This window comes from Rhagoletis pomonella, unplaced genomic scaffold (assembly GCF_013731165.1).
Source record: "Rhagoletis pomonella isolate Grant_MI unplaced genomic scaffold, Rhpom_1.0 Rhpom_scaffold_00004, whole genome shotgun sequence".
In the NCBI taxonomy this organism is placed as follows: Eukaryota; Metazoa; Arthropoda; class Insecta; order Diptera; family Tephritidae; genus Rhagoletis; species Rhagoletis pomonella.
The window spans coordinates 33,732,537-33,757,396 of NW_023458558.1; the positions used below are offsets into that span (position 1 = coordinate 33,732,537).

Sequence of the window (24,860 nt, forward strand, 5' to 3'; positions counted from 1 at the left end):
AGAGGTTATGTAAGACTTAAAAAAATAGTAACTCGCGAATTTTCTGATTTCTGAAATTAAAAAATTATACAACAGGCATGCAAATCTTTAAGCGCTGTTATAAATTTGTTTCTGAAATTTATTTGTGTTTCTTGCTGTGATCTTAAATTTTAGTCATGGTAAAGGAAATCTTAAGAAGTGAGTTGTTTGACATTTGGAGAAGTGTTGCTGAAACTTCTAAAAGACAACAAGGTGTCCGTGATTATGTGATTAGTAAATTGAAAAAAATATCTGATGAAAATGCTCGTTCCGAAGTAAATAAAGTAAATTAAGTAAATGACTTTAGATTCGTAATCAGCAACCCAGAAAACCACCAAATACCCAGTTACATAGAAATCTACCGATTTTTTATTTTTAATTTTCGTCCGCCATATTGGATTCGCCATTTTGAATTTTTGGTAAATGACTTTAGATATGTAAACAGCGACCCAGAAAACCCCCAGATACCCAGTTTCATAGAAATCTACCGATTTTTTTTTTAATTTTCGTCCGCCATATTGGATTCGCCATTTTGAATTTTTGATAAGGACTTCATATTCGTAATCAGCGACCCAAAACTCCCCTAGGTAAGAAGTGGTGTAAAGATCCATCAAGGAGTATTTGTTTAAATAGTTTCGTCCAGCTAGATTTGCGATCCGAACAACTGGGTAGCGTGGGCCAAAAATCCGCTTTTTTTTAGTTTTGATTGGTAATAGCAAAAATATGGCTCATTATGCTCTAAAAAAAATCGGTGTGAAATGTGAATATTTTTGGTCGATATCCTAGGCTCGCCCAAGTCCATAAAATTTCAAGTACTAAAAAAATTGTTTTCTTAGCTAACTTTCTTTCTTTATAAAAAAGGTCCATATACCAAATTATGTAGGACTAATACTTTCGAAGGTTATTGCAATTTTAGTAAAAAAATGTTATAATTCAGCCTAGGATATTGACCAAAAAGTTCAAAATTTCATACAGATTTTTTTAAGCATAATAAACCATATTTTTGCTATTGCCAATCAAAATTCTAAAATAGCAGATTTTCGGCCCACGCTATGCGCATGCATGCATGTATGTATATGTGAAAACTCTCACATATACATCCCTATATATATGTATATGTACCCGTACATATGTTTAAATTAATTTATTTATTTTCAGAGAATATCTGAATACAAAATGCCTGTTCAGCAAGAATGTAATTTATAACAATTGTTACAAATTATCACATCTTGGTGGTCATGTATCCAAAAAACTAGCAAAGTAGCGGAAAATTAATAGTAGTTCGCTTGGAGGGCGAAGTTGCAAATTTTAACTTGCAACAATTTGCCAGTAAGAAAAACAGCTGATGGCATGTTTCTGGGTGCAATACACATTTCTAAAGTAATCAGTTGTGGTGCTTTTGTAGTGGAAATTGACAAAATATGCCTATTTACATATCCGATGCCTTTACATTATAAATTTTAAAGAAAAATTAATATCGGTAGTCTTTTTGAATGTTTGTTTGTCTGTCTATCTATCTGTCTGTCTGTATTTTGTACGCGCATCACTCGAAAATTACATGGAATTGAATGCAATTTTTACCGATTCACAGTGGATGCGCGGACTCGTCCATTATCTAGATACCCTTGTGGTCAGCTGATAAGTTACACTTTAACCAGTTTTCGTTTTTTATTTTGTTAATCTAATGTTTATAGTTTTTTTTTCTTCTTCCTTCTTCTTACAAAAACTATAAAAATTCAGCAAACTTTAACAATGACGCCCAAAAATTTTAAACTTTTTGTTCAGGTATGCAGTTTTGTAGTCCATTAGATTTAAGTAGGTAATAGTGAAGATTTCAAGACGCTATTCGCACTCATTTTTAATATTTTTTTTTGGCTGACGGCGCTAAGCATTTTCTTCTATATAAAAGGCACCATCCTAAGATAAAACATTAGTAAATTTAACCCCTACTTGACTTCTGGTTCTTTGTTTTATTATGAGACATCAAGTTCAAACAGAAAAGTGAAATAAATTCGCAGAGTTTCCGTAAAATATATCTGCTCCAAAAAGCAGGTTATTTTATTTGTCCCACCCGTGACTGAAGAAGTAAATCAGATTTTTTCCATATAAGAGTAAGCTGGAATTTTTTTCGTAGTTTGCAATAGCTCATATAATAGCCAATAAGATGTAGTTTTATCAAAATGCAGAATTGTTGAGTACTTTATACTTAAATTTAAACAAGAAAGAAAATTGTTTCTATACAAATGTCCAACCCGTGACGGTGGAATCGCCCATATACAAATTTCAGTGGCAATAATCCAAGCGTCCGCTCCCATAATTTCTTTACATATACAAAGATATTCGGGCAGGTGATTTCAAAAAAATTTTTTACAGCTGAAATTAAATCATAAACATTTGGAAAAAGTAAACAGATTTTTTCAACGACTCGGTGAAGTCCGCGAGCTAGGCAAGTCAAAAGTTTAAGGTTTTTGTAAAATACTTTGAGATGTTTTGTTGCCTTAATCATATATGGAGCTGCAATAGTTAGTAGAAGTAAAATTTTGTCTGCAGTTTAAGAAGAGAACAATTAATAAAGCCAGCAATAGATTCACTATCTGCGCGAGCTAATTCTGAACAGCAAAGCAAATGGGGTGATGATGTCTCATTTTCGTTAAGCTTTCCTACGATAAAATTCGCAATATAGCGCCCCGTTGAACCAGTGGTATCATCAACTGCAATTCAAATGTAATCATCTTGAATGTTTCTCCTTATACTTTCTATAGTTTGCTCATAGACGTCTTGAAGATAATTTTGTGGACATGTGAACTCATCTGGAACCATACGCTGAGTGTATTTTTCCAAAAAACTTCTGAATTTTGCATTTTGCAATGCATGCCAAGGGAAAGTCACAGCAACCATTGCCTGGCATAACTCCTAATTAAAGTTTTCACGTGTTGCCTCTTGATCTTCTGATTAATGCGCTTACCTTCCTAATGAAATTTTGTTATTTAAACCAGATGCAATTTAAAGTAGTTGAAGTCATATGCAGAGCCCGATAATTATCGCCATGTTAATAAAGTCAGTTGCTTACAAGAAAAAAAGGAAGAATGCTAACTACTTGTATTTAATATAAAAAAAAACCGTTAATTGCTATTAAAGTAGTTGAATTTCCCACAGGGTAGTTCTATATTGCACACATATACAAAAGAACATACATAGAGTTTTGTTATCCGCTAAAGCGTCTCTACTTAAATTAGAAAGTACTTGAAGAGTTATCTTGGTATGGTTTTATAACTGTTATTAAGAATTTAAGAAATTTAATGTTCGAAATTTTTTTCTTAATTGAATATAATATGTATTTGAAAACATGAATTTCCTGCACCATTAGTCGGGAAGTCAACATATGACCATATGCTCGAAGTTTGGTATCTCACCCTACTTTGCGCAATCTACAGGAAGAAATCCATGTTAACAGCGCGGGAAAGATCATATCTACGATATTTTATTATATTATTTATTTATGAACCGTATGGGTATATTTAGTGTCACTACAGGCATGGAAAATCCAAGCAAAGAACTTAGATTGGAAAATCGCTACGTACAGCATATTCATTCGTTTCCATTTCGATATTGGTAGAACCAAAGAAGCCAAACGTCCGCTTCGTTTAAATTGGGATGAACTTCTGTACGCCGTTCAAGAGCAAACGAGATTTTCGACAGGTTCAATCTGCTGTTGGGAAGTACAAGAGATTCTTATTCGTAACATCATAATCCCTACCACAATCATGATGCGGCTGGCATACTATTTGGAATTAACGTTGACATCACCCTCTCAAAAACAGGGCCTTCAGCAGCGCGGCTCCTCAGCTCACAAAGGGTGTTAGTCTAGCACTGAGTGGTGATGAGACAAAATAGTACATACCTTCTGGCAATACATTGCTGGCTGAGGGGGCGACGCTACGTCAACATTAGAATGCTGATTATGTATATATTAAACAGTAACAGAATCCAAACCTCACAAGAAATGGATTACATATTTTATCACCCATGTAATGCATTACTACTTTTCCCACTGGGTTGTTATACAGAAGTATATGTACATATGTATATGTGCACATGTGTATACCCTGCAGAAAAAAATTATCAATTGATAAAAAATAACCCACTTGTAGTTAGCTTTTTTGCGGGATTTCTATAAAATATATAACTTTTAGTTAGCTACAAAAAGCTAACTTTAAACTAGTTGACAAGTAATGCAGGAGTCAAGCTCAAGATTGTTTTCTTTAAACGCGTTTCTATTTAAATACCCTGTACATCGCAAATACTTTTTCGAATCGAGGACAAATAAAAGAGAGATCGAAATTTCATATTATCATTTTGAAGTTATGTCTGACGGAGTCCGAATATGGGACCACCTACAACAGAATATGGAACCAATATGAAATGTAATAAAATGGATAAAGTAAATAAAAAAAGTAAGTGGGCCTGGGCCACACTAGAGAAGTGAAACTTACGTTACTTATCTATTTTGTCTCATAACCAATGTATACATACACACATCTGCTTTTGCTTAACTGATAAAAATATGAATTATTTTATCGATAAGTCTCGAAAATCCCGCAAATTTCTAAAATCCCAAAATAGTTCCCAGATTGAGTCTCTGTGTCTCTCTCTATATCTTTTCCTCCTCAATTACCTTTATTTTAAACTTTCTTCCCCTATCTTCGGCTTTACTTTTTTCGGTATCCTCATCCTCATCCTCCTCTTTGTCTTTATTTTTATGTTTATCATTTTCTTCATCTACATATTCCCCCTCACTTTTGCCCAATATATATATAAGTAAAGTGTTTAAATTTACCTTGGTCTTCATTTTTGCCTTTATCTTTACGTATCTTTGGTTTTGTTTTTATTTATCCTTTTCTTTATCTACATACGTACTCACCTTTACTTAAGTTCTATTCTTTAACCTTTTGATAGCAATTTTTTGTTAAATTAATACCATACACTCAAGAAGCACTTGTTTCAGCCCCAATAATTTCCGTTGCACCATTTCCGTGTGCCACTTCCTTTGAATTTGCCAATTTACTCCCAACCAACCACCCGCCGCTAAAGAAGTCTCACTTAAAAAATAAAAAAAATAAAAAAAAATTTTATTTTTCCTATTGACATTTTATGTCCAAAAGTAGTTAGTTACAAGTTAGTTACATCAAATGCAGAGGCAAACCACCCTTGACTACATCTACATAGTTAGCTTTCGTCAAAGAATATATACAGACAATAAGTGAATTTTAGCTCCTTCCTAATTAACTTAAAGTTAGGTTATAGTTAGACACATTTCCTGCAGGGTATGTACAAATAGGTACATTCGCATTCTATTAGTCTACAATGTATGTACATATGTCATAAATGCATACATAGTTTATTCTTTAAATCAGGCATGTCCAACGCCGGCAGAACTCTATAAGCAAGTGCCTTGCGCTGGCAGAATTCTATAGGCAAGTGCTGGGCACGCCTGCTTTAAATAGTTCGCATTTTATAACAACGCTCTCAGTTTTGCATCAATCGGGCATTCGAAAGCATCTAAGTATACAGTCGCGAAATAAACCAAAGTTCTACCGGTAAATATCAAGTATTGCTTTTCATAATTCACATAGTGCAAGCCTTAAAGATTTTCCTTTTACAGAATCCGCAAGTATAAAGTTGAAATGGATTTCTACTACCTTCTTGTGTCGGCACCCTGTCGTTCCATTCTAATGCTCGCCAAAGCCTTAGGTATTGAACTCAATCGAAAGGAGTTATTCCTGGCGAAGGGTGAACACTTAACACCCGAATTTCTGAAGATAAATCCACAGCACACTATCCCAACATTGGTGGACAATGGTTTTTCTATCTGGGAATCACGCGTCATACTCATATATTTGGCTGAGAAATATGGCAAAGATGATTCGTTATACCCCAAGTGCCCTCAGAAGCGGGCTTTGGTCAACCAACGACTCTTCTTCGATCTTAATTTGTATTCCTGCTTTGCTGAATATTACTACCCCATTGCAAGGGATAAACAGCCGCCTGTGCCAGAGAGTTTGACAAAACTTCAAGGCCAATTGGAGTTTCTCAACACCTTTTTAGAAGGACAAACGTACGTGGCTAATAACAGTTTGTCTATAGCCGATTTTACCTTACTTGCTAGCGTTGCGAGTTTTGAAGCTACCGGCATTGATTTGAGTAAATATCCCAACATAATTAGATGGTATCAGCACTGCAACAAAACTCTGCCCGGCGCAGATGAGAATAAAGAAGGTAGCGCATTGTTTTCAAAATATTGGGATTAAGTGCTCCAATGTTTGTATTGAGATCTGGAAATGTTTTAATTTCAAAATCTATATCAAGAATGTTCCATTGTATAGATAGTTCATATGTCTATCAACAAAGCATTAACTTTTATTTGTTATCAACTAATCAATAAAAATTTTTTAATCACTTAGCTGCAAAAAAAGAAGATTTTATTGGCTGTATGGGGAAAACATATTTTTTACAATACATAAATATTTTCAACATTTCTTTAATTCAGTAATTAAGTAAATGAAAAAAAATTACTCAAGAATTGTTTCAAACTATTTGGGTTTTTGATACTGAATTCGAATTACATTCGCTAAATGAGAGAAGATGAAACAAAACCAGTTTAAAGTACAATCTTTGATCATTTGGATTAATCTATCGAAAATAATTGTTTACTATTTGGCGATTTTTATCATAGAAAGTATGCGTACACTTTAGTATATGAAAAGATATTGTTCTAGCTCGTGCGATGTCGAAGCCCTCATATTTGTTGAAAAAAAATTTAACAATGCAGTTCTTGCCTTCCTTTACCTTTATACCAGCGAAGTCGAGATTTCGTTGAAAAAGGGCAACCCTTAGCTATAGGACTGGCACAATAGCACGAATATGTCGACTCCTGCGCCACCTGTGGGATTAACTCATCTCTCGTATTGCATTGTCATTAAGTTCTGAGCCAACTGTGAAGTTTCAAGTCTCTAGGTCATCGGAAAGTTGGTAAAAACTTGATTGCAAGATTTGCCCCTAACAAACATACAAACAGAACAAGTTAAATTAAAGCTTGTAAAAACCAGGGGCATATTTATTTCGATATAGAAAAATCCAAGGGGCGAGAGCATTAAAATACCGACTGTACTTTTTTGTACCACCCTAAAATACATACTTATTTATAGAAGAGAATTTGTTTATTACAAAGCTTTTCAGATGCTTTGAAAAGCAAAGGCGGTTTAAGTGCAATACATACATATTTCATTATCGCTGAAATTGCATTTTGATCAACAACTCGTATATGCATATATGCATGGATAATTATTGCACATTCCATTTTAATATTACATACGTACTTATATGTATATTAGACGTTTGTTTTGTAAGTGGTATAAATCATTTGTCTGACTTCAGTGATCATTTACCTGTAGAAAAGAGTTTAGTTACGACAACCAAATATGTAAGTTTCTCTCAACAGATGATTTGGTAATAAAAAGTTGCATTATTTTGGTATAGGTACCAAATCGTGTGTTGAGAGAAATATATTTAGCTTACTTTCGTATTTCTGTATTTTAGTTCAAAGCATTTTTTTTTATTTTAAATACATTTACATATCGTCACCTGAATGTAAAAAGACGTAACAACTTCGCAACTGAAATGGAAAAAGTCATGACTAATATACCTTTTTTATTTATTTTTATACCCGAGCGCACTTGTGCACAAGGGTATTATGACTTTGTTCACATAGCGGTTGTTTGCAATAGGAAAAAGGAATCGAGATAGATATAGACAAATTTATACATAAATGATCAGAATGAAAAGAGTAATCGGTTAAGCGGTGACTGTCTGTCCGTCCGTCCGTCTGTGCACACGTTAACTCGAGTAAAAATTGAGATATCTTAACGAAACTTGGTACGTGCACTTCTTTCGAGCGTAGGACAAAATCGGACAATAACGACGGATAACTGAAATTTTCAGAAATACGAAAACTGCCATATTTGAGTAACTACTGAACATAATTCACTCAAAATTGACATTTAAAATAATTTTTAGACTAAAAATAAGAATATTATAAATTTTTGGTAAAAGAGGCGTAGTCACGCACACTTATGGTTACATGTATATATCTTGGTAACAGCTGCACCAATTTCTTCCAAACTTGGCATAGTTGTTCGCCTTAATTCAGCATACCAAAAGGCCGAAAATTTTTAAAAGCGGACAATAACCACGCCCACATCCCATATAACGGTAATTTAGAGAAATACATTTTGATAAAATTTTGGAAAATGGGCGTGGCACCGCCCACTTATGATCACATATATGTATCTCAGTAACCGTTCTACTAATTTTTACCAAACTCGGTATGGTTATTGTGCTTGCCACATAATAGCAAAACGTTGAAAATTATTGAAATCGGACTAAAATTGGCCGCTTTTCATATAACGGTAAATTTCAGAAATGTTTGAAACTTAAATATTTCGAAATTTTTGGACGCTAATTTACAAAAAAGTATATACCATGTAGCGGTAGCTTTCGAAAAGGTGAAAAACATATATTTAATACTTGCGCCGGGTATTTAATGTTCGGCTCCGCCCGAACTTAGACTTAGAATTTTAATAAGAGCATAGCCATGCGTAAGCTTTTCACCGAAATAAATGTCAAAAATACATTCTTTGAAATAAAATGTTGTTTTGACGTTTAAACACAGGGTGTCCCTGCGGTATTCCAGAAAAACAATTTTTTAATTGCAATCTTTTTAGACAATCTGTATTTGCTGTTTTCTATTTAGTATACAGAAGTATGCCTTTACCTAGGCATTCTAGGTGGTTTCTCTGTAAGGCATTCTTTGTTCCTTTCTCTGGATTCTGTTTATCAATGCGTTCTCCCTTCGTTCGAATGGAATGCTGCGGGTTAGGACTTATGATCAATGACATCCCATATTAAAATAATGCCTTCTTGAAGCGAAGGGTAAGCGATTCCCATCGGCTAATTCGATTTCATTTTTATTTCTGGGGTAATCATGTTTTTTGCTGGGCAATAACTGAATTTGTTATAACATCTGTTCCTCCACGCGATCAATTTCACAAACCCATACATACATACACCTCGCTTCACTTGAATAGGCATACTATTTTCTTCAAGATCCATGTTTATAAGTATCTTTACTTATAAACATCGGAGAGTCTTCGCTTTAGTCACACTTTGACGAATAATTAACTATAAAGAAAAATGGCTGAAGGGAAGAAAATACATTGTATTTTTTGTTGGTAAACAAATTGAACTACTTACATATCTGTTCACTTGTTATTACCGGTGGCACGGCTATGAAATGTTTCGAGTAAAAAAGTTTTAAAACTGACAAATTTTTTGATGGCGAGGATAGATTTTTCCTAGCCGCGCCTGTGTTTTCAAGGCGCAACATTTATGGAACGTTTTTTTTCTTAATCATCGGTGCAAAAGTCGCTGCAATCAGAACCTGACCTCACAATTGAACTTCTGTAATTTCTTTTTAGAGTAAAAATTGTTCGCAAAAGCTCACCCATACAATTCTGGATTCGGAAATTCTTTAAATTTCGCATTTTCTTTAGTGCACCTGTTTGACCCACATTTGCTATGTGATATCAGGAATTGCTTTCTAAATGCTTCAGGTTTGTTAACGGCAATCTAATTGATTTCTTTTAACCCACAAGAATGTCACACTCGCTGTATCTATACAGGTTAATAAAAAGAAAAATAAAAAAAAATATGCTGAATATTCGTGTTTAACAGAAAGCCGCATACAAAATTAATTAATCAATTTTAATTTTCTTAAAAACTGTTCAGTCTTCGAATGGTTTAGGAAGTAGATAAATGTAGCTATTCAAGTGAAATGGGGTGTATATGTACATATATGCATGTAAGTATGTAGGGACTTGTGGTTATCAATATAAATATGCTTGTTGTCGGCACCAGATAAGCGTTTAATTAATTAACTCAATAAAATGCAGCAACAACATTGTATTTGTTTATTATCTGTATTTAAGTATGTACTTGTAAAGTACATCGATAATTCTTATCAAATAAAAATGTTAATTTATATTTTAAGACATCCACCAAAATATTTCGGAAATATATTAAGATTTAAGCGAGCTGGACCGATTTGAAAATACCTGCAAATGTGGAGTTTTTTTATGAATAAAAATAGTTTCTTAGAGATGTTTTTTTTGAAAAAATCCCCTAAAACAACAAAACGGTTTAAGCTTAAAAAATTTATATAAAAATATTAACAGGAAAAAAAATTTTTTTTTTTAACTTTTTTCAAAGATTGGTATAAGAAAAACATGAATAACTGAACCTAAACTTTTCCGATTTAGACCTGAGAGGTATCATTGGAAAGGTATTTTCTCATTCTTTTATTTCTTTGCTAATAAGCTTATTCAAAGGATGAAAAAGAAAGGTAGGATGAACGAAAAACATTCAAAGTTGAATTAAGATATGTTGATATTTGAAAAGAAAAACAAGTAATTTTTAGCAAAAAAACCGACTTAAAAAAATGTATATATATATTTCATGATCCACTGATCCGATCTAAACCAGATTAGTATGGGACCACCTCTGAGACACTACATTTCCGATGCCAAAATCGAATTAACGAAATCGGTTGACGTGGTCCCAAGTTATGCGGTAATATACATAAAAAAGAGAAGACAAATATTCCGACGAAATGATAACCTCCTCATTTTTTTTTGCACATAAATAAAAAAAATAGTGGGAAAATACCTTTTACCGAGATCCCATAAGTCTATATCAGAATAATTTTGAGCCAGTTATTTAAGTTTTTCGTAAATCAATCTTTGAAAAAAGTAAAAAAAAAAACAGCATCAAATATCAGATTTTTTAAACCTATTCTGTTTTGTCATCTGAGAGAACTTTTTTCAAGGTATTTTCAAATCGGTCCAGCTCGCTTAAATCTTAATGTTTTTCCGAAATATTTTGGTGGACGTCTTAAAATATAATAAATTTTGTAATCCCTGCGGAAAAACCGCAACTTTTTTTGATGATGCAGTCTAATATGCATAAACATTTGCACATAGATAATATATGGATTAGAGCTTGTGCAAATAATATTGTAAAAAATAAGGTAGCCCATTGCCCGATAAGGAGTTATTCACACCATTTGCAGGTCATAAGTATGACTAAGTTAACTCATAACTTAGTATGCCTTACAAATGTACATATGTGTGTGTGGGAAAGGCCATCAAGAAATTAAAGCCTTAGAAGGGATCACTCGATTTGTACATTTTGACAGTTACAGAGTGGGGTTTTTTTTTTTGTATTGAGCTGAACTCATTCTCGAAAAACAAATTTCTGGATAAAACCACTCTGGAACTGTCAAACTGTAAAGATCTGTACAAATGTACAAATTCTGTGATCCCTGTTTTAGGACGTAGGAATGCAACCCCACTGAAATGAGCTAGATTTTTGACGGTTCGTTTATCGTAGGGTATTAACCGATAAAGGCGTGTCAATATTTGATAAGTGAGTAATTTAAAAGCATTAATCCATTTTGCCTACTTAGGGCCCTTTTTATAGTGACGAGTGAATGTTTTTAGGAAATATAATTAAAAAGTTTAACATTTTGATGAAACTTTGTCGAATTTTCCAAATTTTTTTACAAAGCTCGATATTTTGATTAACATTTTCACAAAAAAAAGAATACTAAACATTAAATAAACGAAAGAGGGATAACCACAGAATGCTAAAATGTCTCTTCCCTATAACGATGTAAAAACAATGTGGCCTATGCCACTTTCAAAATAAATGGCTCATATAGACCTATTGGCCTTAAATTTAAATTTGAAATTTTCGTATATGAAGGCACAAAAAAAGTCATTGGGTGTCAAATCACGGCTACTTAGCGGATGTCCCATCAATTCGACGTTTTCGCTTGTCAAAAAGGCCGGTAAGTAGAAAGTGGAGCTCGGTTTTTCTTTAAGTCAAATTTTTATGGAGACTGATATTTTGATATAGAAAACAAGGGGAAGTAAAAATGCATCGTTTCCGAAAGGAAATATTGCCACTTGATTTATTTCCTCTCGTTTATATCTATTCAATGAAAGTCAAATTTGCTACGTCTAAAAAAGGCGCCAAAATTTCGATAAGAACAAAATAATACGAAATCTTTTAATTAATTCTTATGGGGTTATCTTCTGATTTAAGTGCAAACAATTTTGAATTTAAATTTCTGCATAATACTTGAAGAAAATAAAATGGGTATAAGGTAATTTTTTCTTTTGGTGTACAATTTGTAAATGTATTTCGCAACTTTTCGCTCAAATATGTGATAGGTAATTTAGGTTATTTTTTCAGAAAAAAAAATCCCTTTTTATGTTTTGTGACGCCCTAATGTTCATATGTATGTACATATTGCCCACGATCTTCAAAGGTGACACAACTAAAAATTTTACGTTTTTCATAAAATGCAAAAAACTATTTCTTCCCATTTGCAGGTCATGGGCAAGGGACGCTTTCATTAGGTTTTTTTCTATCAGACCTGTTAAATTATGATTGTTAAATTATGGTTGTTAATTAAATAATGTTTTTTTGGGTAACCGTTTAATGATTAAATACCATTATTTTCACCTTTTTAATGATTAATAATTAATTACTTTCAAAAAATTATTTAATAAATAATTAATTTATTTTAATTAATTTACATGATTTTTTTCAATTACATGATTATTTTCAATTATTATTTAATTTTTTTAATTACATGATTAATATACATATTTAATTACTTTCAATTATTTTTGGTTTATTTTAATCGCATGATTAATATAATTATTTGATTATTTTCAATTATTTTCAACTTTGGAATAATACATTGCAACGCATTAATATATGTACATACATACATATGATAAGAATCAATACACTAATATAAGATAGATGCACAAGGAGAAGAACAAAAACGCGGTCAATATGCATACCTATGTCTATAAGTAAGATCTGTTCCAATTATATATTAAATTAAATTAAAATAATCATTAAAATTAAAAAATGCAAAAAAATTAATGACATTGAAATTTAGCAGCTCTGTTTTCAACAAATATTGACTAAAATTTGCTCCAGCTTTTGCTGAAGGGTAAAAAAATGCCCTTTGTCCATTTTTGGCGCATAAATTAAAAAATGCCAAATTTTGAGTTGTGTCACTTTTGAAGATCGTGTGCGATATGTACATAAGTCATTACCAAAGCATATCCCACGGGAGAAGCTTTTTAAAGCTTTCTATAAATTTTACCTCGGCGTGCACATATTTAGGTATGTAGTAAAAGCTCTCTCTCTCTATGATCTACATATACATATATGTTAAATATATGTATGTATATTATTAGGTTCATTATAACACATATAATTATGTACATAAGCGAAATTAAAGCGAGGAAGCTGATCTTTTAATTCCAATTTCATCTGGAAGTTTACTAATTGCTATGAAACGAAGCAACATGTATAAAAATACATATAAGAGCGTTTATTTTTTAGGCTTACCAGTGATAAAGTAATAAATAGAAGATTTTGAATGCTCTGAATCATCTCGCCTAAATTGTCCACGCTAAAATATTAGCAATGAGAAAATGACATCACAAAGGGTCTCGGAAATCCCCAAATGGAAATACCCAACGACAATGTTTAGATTCATAAAACAGTTTGCTCTTTATTAGTAGTGGCGAAGAAGCTCTTAAGAAAGCGGTGTCAAAGATGACAAGTTAGCTATGAGCACTAATGCAAATTCATGATAATGTTTGTATATGCATTTATATGCAGTAAAGGTCATTGGCATTCAGCTATTACACTGTGCGACATTTTTAATTTATTTTTTTTTAAACCAACTTTTTCTATAAGTCTGGATTGTAAATAAAAAAATTCTCAGTTTTCCCTGGTTGGTGGTCGCAGAGCAGGTTTCAAAACAGTTAAAAGTGATTCAAACGCAAATATTTATACATTTATTTTCTGGTTCCAAGTATCTGAATTTGCAATTAAATTTTACCAACAACGGCCGCTAGGGTGTCCTGAAAATAGCTGTCAGGATGTAAATTCAAATTCAAATATGCTTTACTCTTTCTAAGAAAATTGAGAGAGCTTGAGCTTCCCCCCCCCTAGCTTTCAAATTTTCCTTATATATATACAAAATAGTACCCTGAAATGCCAGCTTAATAGGGTCGAGCCCCAGCTATCTATCTATCTATATATGTATATAATAGGCGAAGGGATTTTTTGTCTAGGTTATCAGATCTGTACCGTTCATTCGATTTTCAAAAATCGGACGTCAAATTAAAGGGCTTGGACTGTAGATATGCAATAAGGTTTTACTTTTTCGAAAGGAGTTGCCACCTGTAAAAAAACTAAGCCCAAAAGGAGTTGCCACCTGTGAAAAAATTAAGTCCAAATTATTTAATAATCAATGCTATTTGATCCGCACCGTTTGCTCGATTTTCAAAAGTGAGGTGTCAAATGAAAGAGTATGGGCTTTAGATGTTGAAGAAGCTTTTACTTTTTCGAGAGAGTTCGAAAGAGTTGCCACCTGTTAAGAAATTAAGCTCAAATTAGTTAAAACACTTGTTACAATGTGGGTATCAACCGAAATGGTTTTGAAAAGGCTTTATATTAGCTACCTGTTGGAGGGCTGTCACATACATATTTAAAAAATCTAATTCAATTTTAATTAAAGGAATTAGCTAAGTGAATAATATACCACCATATGATTTTCAGATAAAGGAGGTTTAAGAACATAATAGTTTGAAAATATTTTGAAGAGGATTGCCAGCTATTTGAGAAGTCTAGTTAAATTATTGTATAACCAAGTTGTATGAAATATTAAAAATGAAAGAGTATAAGAAATCTGTTTTAAAAGTCGAATTTATTTTACTTATACGCAAGCTAGATGAAATATCGAAATATTAGTATCAAACGAAAGAAAACTTCAGGCTGATAATATTTTTAATTAGGGTTGCAACCTTTCATCAGATCTGCACCCTTATTTGGGATTTCCAAAATAAGAAATTAATTTAAATAACTGGACCTGTACATTGCATATCTATGTACAATCCAAGTTCTTAATCACTCAGAAATGGGTTATATGAATCATTAGGAATATTTTTTGTTTCAATTTGAGGGGAAGCTATTAGTTTCTGCTGGACAAATTTTTGCCAACAAGAAAACAGCTGATCGGAAACCGCTGGTTGGAATTTACGCAAACCCCTAAATTGAATTTGATTGTTCGGAAGTTAAAATAGTGAAATGCGACTAATGATATTTTTACTGGAGATTTTAAACGAACATACCTATTGATTAACCAACATTTAACAGAACGGTTACGAACGGCTTTAACTGACGTAAAGCCAGATTTCGAAAATTTGGCCAAAGAAGTCTTTTGATTTTTTTTTTTAATATCTGTCTAATAACAATTTTAAGTAAAATATACCTACATATTTACAGTTGGTACCAGAAAAATGTATACATATGTAAATACACATACCTTTAGGAGTATAGTAGGCGGCTACCCTGTGACTGAGTGGTTAGAAGTGCGAACCACCCACCATGCAGCTGGACGACGAATTAATGCCTGGTCAACATTTTTTAAATTTAAAACCATTATTAATATTTACTTTTAAAACCTTTTCTGGAATTTTTGGTTTTTAGTTATTACTCATATTATGCTGGCAGTATCCACAACTGATAACGACGCGCTCTTATTACAGTGTTTCTTCAAACGTTTAACGAATGTGTGTGTGCACGTACATATAGATACATACATTAATATATTTCTGTGTATATTTAAACAAGGGTAGTTTGATAAGTCAGTGACTTTAACTGTTAGTAGACTACTTAATATGAGGCTTTTGATATGTATTACCAAATTAGAAAAATGCTTAGTGGATTTTTATTTTGAACCGAACCGAACCATTTTTTGAAGTGATTTTTGGCGGCATTTCAAAACCGAAAGGGCTCGGATCGTGGTTCGGTTATAAGCCTGAAAAAAGCGGCGGCTCAGTTCAAACACTGGTTCGGTTCAAACTGGTTTGCAATCCTGGTGGTAAGAGATTTGGGTCGAATTAAAATACCATCGCTGAAAGAAATGCCTACTTTGAAGGCCTTAAGAAAACCTATTATTTGGAAGGAATAAATACGGATATTTGCAAAAAGCTGGACATATCGATACCGTGTTGAGAAATAAAAAGCTTTTTTGCCGAAAAAATATCTTCTATTCAAAAAGCCACTGACTTATCAAACAACAATATTTGTGCATATATGTATATTATTTCTACTTGCGATAAGAGAAAAATTTTGAGAGATCCACATGCACTATGCCGCTTTTGCAAGTAATAAAGCTCAACTTCCAGACTCTAAAAGCACAATGATTCATAGTAGTTGCTTAGAGTGGCTTTTAAAACGCGAAGCTGGTTTAAAACACGTAGAGCTCAATTTAGTAGGTATAAAAGACCAAGAACTAGCCGCTTTGGCATCAGTTGTTAATTTATCACACAAGTTTTAAACATTAAGGTAAGCTTAAGGAATATGTAAGTAAATACATACATATGTACCTACTAGAGGAGCTCCATTGATTCTCGAGCCGGCTCATTCACACAAATATAGAAATATGGTTCAGTGTTTTGGCGAAGAGTGATTACAAAAAATATCTACCTACTTACAAGCGTACAATCACCAAGTATTGTGTAAAAAATTAAAGCGAAAATATAAATACTACATACATTCCAAATTAGATATTGCAAGGTTAAATGAGTTTTGAAGGCAACTTTGAAAGCCAATTTTTCATGTGTATTTATGTTTGTACTTTTATTTATTAGCTCTGGCGGAAATCGAGCTATTGAATATAAAGCATAACAATAACGTCATTTGAATTTGAAATGCTTGGATATGGAAATTTAGAAAAAATAGAAGTCAAAAATATTTTTTATTAATTTCTACTAAATTTAGTATGTAGTTTAAAAATAAAAGGAAAAACTTACTAAATTATATTTTGCCTGAGTTGGGTAAGATTTGCTACTCGAGCGGTCATTCATAGTCATTTTCGCTTGAATTTTGTCGAACTCAATTAGAGTAGCTGTCAGATCTTACGCCGAAATTTCTATTACCGTGTAATTTATCCTATTTGCATACTTTCGCAAAAAATACAAAAGGTAATTTAATTAAAAAAAATCCTTCTCTTTTTTAGCAAAAAGCAAAAAACAAACAATCAGCGAAAATATGGATTTCTACTACACTGCCGGTTCTTCTCCCTGTCGGTCGGTCATAATGACGGCAAAAGCACTTGGTCTTAGCCTGAATAAGAAGAATATGAATCTCATGGCCGGCGAACACTTGAAGCCCGAATACCTCAAGCTTAATCCACAACATACCATTCCAACTTTAGTGGATAATGGTTTTGCTCTCTGGGAATCGCGCGCAATCATTGTCTATTTGGCAGAGAAATACGGCAAAGACAACTCACTGCTTCCCAAATGTCCCAAAAAGAGGGCAGTAATCAATCAACGTTTATACTTCGATATGGGTACGCTCTATGAGAGCTTTGCCAACTACTATTACCCGCAACTATTCGCCGGTGCGCCTGCTGATCCACAGTTGTATAAGAAAATCGAAACCGCCTTCGAACTGTTGGATACCTTCCTGGAAGGGCACAGCTATGTCGCTGGCGACTCACTCAGTTTAGCCGACATCGCAATTGCTGCCACCGTGTCCACATTTGATGTGGCCGGTTTTGATTTTAGCAAATATGCTAATGTTGCTAAATGGTATGCCAATGCCAAGAAGGTGGTGCCCGGTTTCGACGAGAACTGGGCGGGCTGTTTGGAGTTCAAGGCGAAATTCTTTCATTAGGTTAAAATCTAGTTTATAGCTTTAAAGCTGTGCGCTAATTGTCATGTACAAAAATGTAGTTATTTGAGTGAAACACTGGTATTATATTTTATATGTATTATTTTTTTGGTAAAATTCTTATTTATTGCACGTCTCACTGCTCTATCAAATACTCTTGCAACAGGTACTTTGCTACTAAATAAAATACATTTAAAAACTAACTATATGTGTAAATATTTGTTTACAATTTAACATGCCTAGCCACATAGCGCTAAAGTTATTTTAAAAAATTGAGCTAGACTTTGCATAGTCCATCGGCCGGCGAAACGATTGCTCCAAATTATGCAGCCGTTCCTCCAGATCGTTCATGGAGTTGCGTAATATATGGCCACGCGGGCGTATTGAAATCTGCGGCGAATTTTGCACCAAGTCATCCTTAATGCCGGAAAAAGAGTGTCGCACGCCAGAACGTTTTTCAAATTTGGTATTCTGATAGTCGTGTCGGTGGTGATCGCAAAGTGAATTATGCATGGCATTCGGATTACGGCAGTTAGAGGCCACCAAAGGCTCGTCATTCTTCAGCGAATCCTCATAGTTGTCACTGTAAAGTTAACAGAGAAATAAAAAAAGAAACATTAGGCAAGGGAAGGAAAGGAAACGCTGTTAAGTAAGAAAGTATATATTTACAAATTTAACAAAATCTCATTACCTGCTATCATTTCCCATCGCTGCTGTGGCACTGCCGCCACTACCACTCGTGTTGTTGTTGTTGCTGTTGCCACTATGTTTGTGCTTGGCATGTCTGGGGCACAATAACTCCAAGGTATTCATACTTTGTGAATGCTGTGAACTGGTTTTGAAAGAATCTGGCGAAGTTTCATACAGTTCACGGCTGCTTAGAAAGTCAACTCCAGAATCTTGACCATTCGAATGCAGCGAAAACATGGAGGTCTCATATGCGCTGGGTGAACTATTGAGAGAAATAAACATGCATACATATGTGGAGTTATAATCTACGGTATTTGTTATATGTCTGTGAATGAGTGTAGGTACCTACATACATACATACGCCCGAGGTCAAAATAATAGTACCAAAATTCAGAATGTTGTTGCTTGCAACTTGTCTTTATTTATTTATTTTTAGTCATTTTCATTTAAATTATAGCTCGACCTACTACAGAAACCACATTAATATCAGTTTCAAAGATTGCACAAACTTCACAACAAATAATCAAATTTAAAAACATTTCATCAAAATTTCAAAATTTTTATTTCGAGTACGTAGTTTTGTAGCCCATTCAATTTAAAGGCAACAAAGTATATGTTTCAAGTCACTAAAGATTATCATTGATTCTTTAGAATTTTTTTGCCGAGAGTGTTGAGCATTTTCTTTGATATAAAAATAAAATATGAAACTTTTTGAATTATCGGCGACTGGTAATTCGTATGAAATTTTTTGGAGTTTATTAATTATTGTGAACTTTGCATAAGCTTTGAAATTTTTAGGTATATGGTTTCTGTTATAAGTCGAACCAAGGCATATGAAATAGTAGTAGCATTAGAGCAAAAACAACATGTAAGTGTATTCTGTTGTTGCTAAAGTGTCAAAAATATATTCTACTTTTTAACCGACTTCCAAAAGAGGAGGAGGTTATCAATTCGTCGGAGTATTTTTCTTTTTAATGTATGTTACCGCATACATAACTTTGGGCCACGTTAACAGATTTCTTCAAAATATGAGAATTGAAGTCGGTTATATTTTTTGCTTAAAAATTACTTGTTTTTAAATATCATCGAGGACTATGTACGTATGTGAAATACGTATGCATGCATAAGCAAAAATCTAAACAGAAAAATTTAAGTAAAAAATTTTAAAAATTTGTTTGACAATCTTTCTTTGGAAAATTGTTTCAGTACAGAAGCATCAGTATGTACAATCTCTGCAGAGCCCAAAAACTAGCGTTGTTTGCTGTTTTTGAGAAACAAATTAACAATATTTGAAAGTTGAAGACCAAATTAATTTGAAAAAAAAAACAACAACTAGCTGCTCTACTGCTACTACTTATTATTATAAAAAATTTTATATATATATATTTTAAATGAAAGTTTAAAATAATTCGTAAACATGAGTTGCAAACAATATCAATTTAGTGGTATTATTTCGACCGCAGCTGTATGTAAGTATATAAGAATAAAAGGTTGTAAAAACTCTGGTAAAACCCAGCTTGTGTTTGAAAGACAACATTCCATTCCTAAGCATTGTTTCTTTACACGCATATACCTATGTATGTACATATTTACGTGCGTATATACCCTGCAGTAAAATTTAGCGACAGTCTGACAAAGCTCTAGTTCCGAACTACAGATATCAGAACAATCTCTGAACTAGTGCAAAACGGCTCCAGGGCGGGAGATTTGAAATTTGCGGTATAAATGTGCAAATGCTCACCACTACTCGCAAAATACGAAAGTACCTCAGCGAGACGACCTCCGACTCAAGCATCGTCGGTCGCGAGTTCAAATCGCGGTGGAGGCAGTTGTGAGTTTTCAAAGTTAATGAATTTAAATTGTTGCGAACGGCTTAAAATATATATATTTTCTTTTAATAAAATATGCAACAAGAATGGAATCTGTAACAGAAAAGAAAAAACGAAAAAATGTGCAAAAATCGAATCTTAAAAACGTTTTCTTAAAAAAAAATTGTCCAAAACGGAACCGGTTAAAAACTAGTTTGCAAAGTAATGCACTAGACGACAATTGCCACCGCCAATGACACTGCCATGTAAAACTGGACAGTTGAAAGCATTGCTTTGGTATTGAGCTAGAACTAGTGCTGTCGGTAAAAGGACTAGTTCTACGCTAGCCAGGTTTCCTGCAGGGTATGTATGTATGTGCGGATGTATGTAACTAAGAACATTAGGGTGAATCACGTTCGATAAGCGGGGGAATTTTTACAATATATTAATCATTTGTGAAACCAGAAAAAGCAGAACACTATGACATATGGGAGCTATAACTGATTATTCAGATATAAGATAAGGCGTTATATGAACATGAAATTTCGCACTATTTTCGGTCGTTATCAACAGAAAGCTTACAGTGCAAATGATAAAGATCGGGTTACTATAACTTATAGCTTCCATACAACTGACTGTTCAGATAGGTTTTATTTTGAAACTTCTTCGTTTGTACGGCTAAAATCACAAATTTTGTGAGCTATTTTCTAAATAATCATACGGTGTCTACTTAGAAAATCGTCAAAGCGATGCTGTATAAGCTATATCTCCTATACCACTGATTATTCATAAACTTTTTAACTTCATCATCTTTACAGAAAAATTAGCATTTCCACGGTAGGAACGGGAAAATATTTCCTACAACTATTAATATCATTAAAAAAATATTGTGTTGTATGCTTACGTATTTGATAAGACCAAAAGTAAACGAAAGTCTAGACCTACCATAACAAATTCCCAAAAGAATTTGTAGCCTATAAATCAATTCAAGTTATTTCCTTTGTATCTACTTTCCGTGGTTAAACCTACATGGAGAAAACGTTCACTATGTTCATCTGATTCGGTGGAAAGTTAGTGTTCAAACCAATTCATGTGGCGATGGAGAAAATGGATTTTTAAACTCATGTTCACACCTAAGCCCTCAAATGTAAAATTACAGGGAAAAAGGGCCAACAAAAAGGGTTTGTAGCTTAATTTAAATTTTTCATATTTTCATTTTAATTTTCAATAATCACTCATTTTATAACAAAGTTAAAACTATTAATTTTTAAAGTGAAAAGGCTAAAAAATACTAAGCGCATTAGTAGCAGTAGATTTAACTCTATGATTTGCGTTTTTAGTGAGACACCCTAATGTATACAAATTACGCTTATTGAAAAGGTTTTGGTTTGCTTTGTTCAAGCTTTCGGCTTTGCGTGTGTGTGTGTACTTTTTGGTTTGTTTTTACGTTTTTTTTTTCTTTTAGATTATTATTTAAACTTACAGATTATTGACCGGCTGGCATGAATTGTATTTAAGTACAAATGGCAACGGCGTGGGCTCGTTTTCCAATGCTGCACAGCGATTAGCTGCCACTGACTTGGCAATGGATTTGGGAAGTGGCACATCGATGTATTCGCGCTGTCGTTGACTGTATAAGAAAATATGTACATACATATGTGAATCCGAATGCTTAGTTCTTAATAAAATTAAAACAATATTAGAAAATTTTTCAGCAGGTGGTCGAAACTTAACATTTCTTAACTACATACATATGTACATACAGCTCATTTACTAAAAGGCTGTCATACATCAAAAAGTGAAATTTTTGCTATAGTTTTCGAGTAAGAAGATAATATGGATCACATTTGTCTGCTCTTTAGAAGCAAATTGAATGTTTTAAACGCGTTCGCTCAAAATCTCTGTTTTTTAGTTATGTCAGTCTTTTAGTAACTAAATGAGATACATACATATCTTCTAATTTTGGTCGTTGGTATCTTTGACATGCTAGGAGTATGATGTTTTGTGGAACAATTTTTCGTCATTCCTTGCAAATTTCGGTTTGGACAGAGTCCGACCTTTATATTTCCTAGCTCCGAAAGATTTGCGGGATGGGAAGAGGTACTGGACTTAACTTTAGCAACAGTTGGTATTGTGGTCGATGACTGGAGAGTATCCAGTGAAACATCCATGTCGGATCATTGTTGGATACTCTTCAGCATTCGCGGTAAGCCCACTACCTCTTCCCTATTTCGGAATCCGAGAGGAACTATATGGGAAAAATTTATCAGGCTAACGTCAGGTAAATTAGACGGTAGTAAATCAAAGGAGATTACAACTGCTGTAGAACAAGACAACACAGTAGATAAGACTGGAAAAAACTCTAGACATAGCTTTTAAAAAATCGACACCAGCCAGTAAGCGTCCTTATGAAAAAATCGCCTCCATGGTGGACGGGGGAGCTTAGGCAGCTCAGGTCAAATCTCAGAAAAATCTTTAACGAGTGCTACAGAACAAAACTGTGGCAGCCATACAAAGATGAATTAAGGCAGTACAAAAAACTAGTAAAGAAATCTAAAGCGGACTCTTGGCAGTCCAATTGCACATCCATAGACAACTGCAGGGATTCCGCCAGACTAAGCAAAGTTTTATCCAAGGAATACACCAGCCCCAACCTTACTAAGGGAGAGGACGATGCATGGACAAAGACAGCGGAGGAATCACTAGAGACCCTCATAAATACACAATTGCCTGACTGCGATCAGAGGCCAAAAACATGGCCTCATGCAAATCGTCAGCAGCTCTCAAAAGAGTTACTCGACTCAATCGCAGACAAGGAAAAAATTAAGTGCGGTATAAATAAATTCTCCCCATACAAACCCCCTAGTCCAGATGGCATCATTCCGATAATGCCCCAGAAATTACAGGAGCCTATGGTATTCTGGCTGGAAAGGGTATACAAAGCCAGTATCAGCTTGACGTATATTCCGAAAAGCTGGAAAAGAGTCAAAGTTGTCTTCATTCCCAAACCGGGAAGAAGAAATCACGAAAAAGCAAAGACTTCCGACCAATAAGTCTAACATCTTTCCTGCTAAAGGTACTGGCAAGACTTCTAGACCTACATATCAGACATTTTCTGGGAAATTCCAAACTTTCCAAAGCTCAACATGCATACATTAAGGGCAGGTCAACTGAAACTGCCCTTCATGAAGTCGTGGGTATCATAGAAAAATCGCTCCATTACAAGCAGTACACTTTGGCGGCATTCCTCGACATTACAATCGAAGCAATTGTTCGATCTCTTGTGAAGGTGGAAATATCTGACCACATATGCGTGGGGATCGAACAAATGCTCAAAAACAGAATCATAATTTCAACCATTGGTTCAGTAATGCTGCCCCGTCATGCAAATAGAGGCACTCCCCAAGGGGGAGTTCTGTCCACGCTACTATGGGTGGTGGTACTGAATGACATTCTACTGGATCTCAACAAGGGTGGAGTGAAAGTAGAAGCATATGCAGATGATGTAGTGGTGGCTGTATCAGGTCTCTTCCCTTCAACGATTAGTGAAATCCTAGAGGGAGCTTTGCTTCGGCTAAACACCTGGGCTACAAAAAGTGGATTGGGTGTCAACCCTAGCAAGACGGAACTGATTCTGTTCACCAACAAAACAAAAATACCACAATTCAGGCTTCCCATCCGTAATGGAACGTCTCTCACGTTGTCCTTTGGGGCTAAACACTTGGGTGTCGTATTAGACACCAAGCTGAGCTGGAACACAAATATAGAGAGGTGAGTTGAGAGCGCTTACACAGGTTATTATACATGTAAAAGAATATTCAGGTTCAGGAGGATGGTTCCGTGCGCAGAAGTGGAAAACTTTTGACTGCCATTCACCTGGGAGTGGCCAGAAGCGATTCTTGTGCGTACGGTTCAAATCGCAGCTCACAACGTCCGGATATTTATATCCACGTATCCTCTGGGTAGCAACCAAACACCCGTTTGGGAGCGAGCTAAAGTGAGAAGGCGTAAAACTTCGCGTGCGCTGGGTTTGGGTCCCGCCACGTTAAAACCCCGCCCAATGAAAAATTCCAACAAGCCTCGGATGAGACCCCCTTTTTCTGATGACGACCACGGCAAACGTATAAAGGACTATGATTTAAGGGTATGCACCTGGAATATCCGGACCCTTAATGGGGAAGGTGCCTCTGCCCGGCTGGTTGATGTCCTCGGGAAGACAAAGGCTGACATCACCGCCATCCAAGAAATGCGATGGACGGGGCAAGGTAAAGTAAGCGTGAAGCCTTGCGACGTCTACTACAGTTGCCACGTAAAGGAGCGCAAGTTCGGTGTTGGATTCGTGGTAGGAGAGAGACTCCGTCGCCGAGTACTGGCGTTCACCCCGGTGGACGAACGTCTAGCCACAATCCGCATCAAAGCTAGATTCTTCAACATCTCGCTCATCTGCGCCCA

The 24,860-nt window shown here is 34.4% G+C and overlaps 3 protein-coding genes across 6 annotated transcripts in view; 2 read left to right on the plus strand and 1 right to left on the minus strand.

Annotated features, from left to right (window-relative positions):
• The first annotated feature begins 5,502 nt into the window (after positions 1-5,502).
• On the plus strand, positions 5,503-6,490 carry LOC118737502 (glutathione S-transferase 1-1-like). 2 transcript variants are annotated; one of them, XM_036468053.1, is made up of 2 exons: positions 5,503-5,615; positions 5,681-6,490. In XM_036468053.1, exon 2 carries the CDS (start codon positions 5,703-5,705, stop codon positions 6,324-6,326), a length of 624 nt encoding a protein of 207 aa, XP_036323946.1. In that variant the 5' UTR covers positions 5,503-5,615; positions 5,681-5,702; the 3' UTR covers positions 6,327-6,490. The 2 variants fall into 2 exon arrangements, with proteins under 2 accessions (XP_036323946.1, XP_036323945.1); XM_036468052.1 differs by having other exon boundaries at positions 5,523-5,626.
• Positions 6,491-16,464: 9,974 nt separating this feature from the next.
• LOC118737504 (glutathione S-transferase 1-1-like) lies at positions 16,465-18,113 on the plus strand. Of its 3 annotated transcripts, none has more exons than XM_036468054.1 (2): positions 16,465-16,578; positions 17,252-18,113. In XM_036468054.1, exon 2 carries the CDS (start codon positions 17,284-17,286, stop codon positions 17,911-17,913), a length of 630 nt encoding a protein of 209 aa, XP_036323947.1. In that variant the 5' UTR covers positions 16,465-16,578; positions 17,252-17,283; the 3' UTR covers positions 17,914-18,113. The 3 variants fall into 3 exon arrangements, with proteins under 3 accessions (XP_036323947.1, XP_036323949.1, XP_036323948.1); XM_036468056.1 differs by having other exon boundaries at positions 16,472-16,578; positions 17,259-18,113; XM_036468055.1 differs by having other exon boundaries at positions 16,473-16,595.
• Positions 18,114-18,152: 39 nt separating this feature from the next.
• The window catches only part of LOC118737505 (cadherin-89D), a 41,059-nt gene continuing 34,351 nt past the window's right edge, over positions 18,153-24,860 (minus strand). Inside the window, exons 12-14 of the mRNA XM_036468057.1 lie at positions 21,892-22,038; positions 18,602-18,862; positions 18,153-18,493 (exon numbers count right to left, since the gene is read on the minus strand). Coding sequence (XP_036323950.1) covers positions 18,175-18,493; positions 18,602-18,862; positions 21,892-22,038 — 727 coding nt within the window. The 3' untranslated portion in view covers positions 18,153-18,174. The remainder of the gene's footprint in view (positions 18,494-18,601; positions 18,863-21,891; positions 22,039-24,860) is intronic.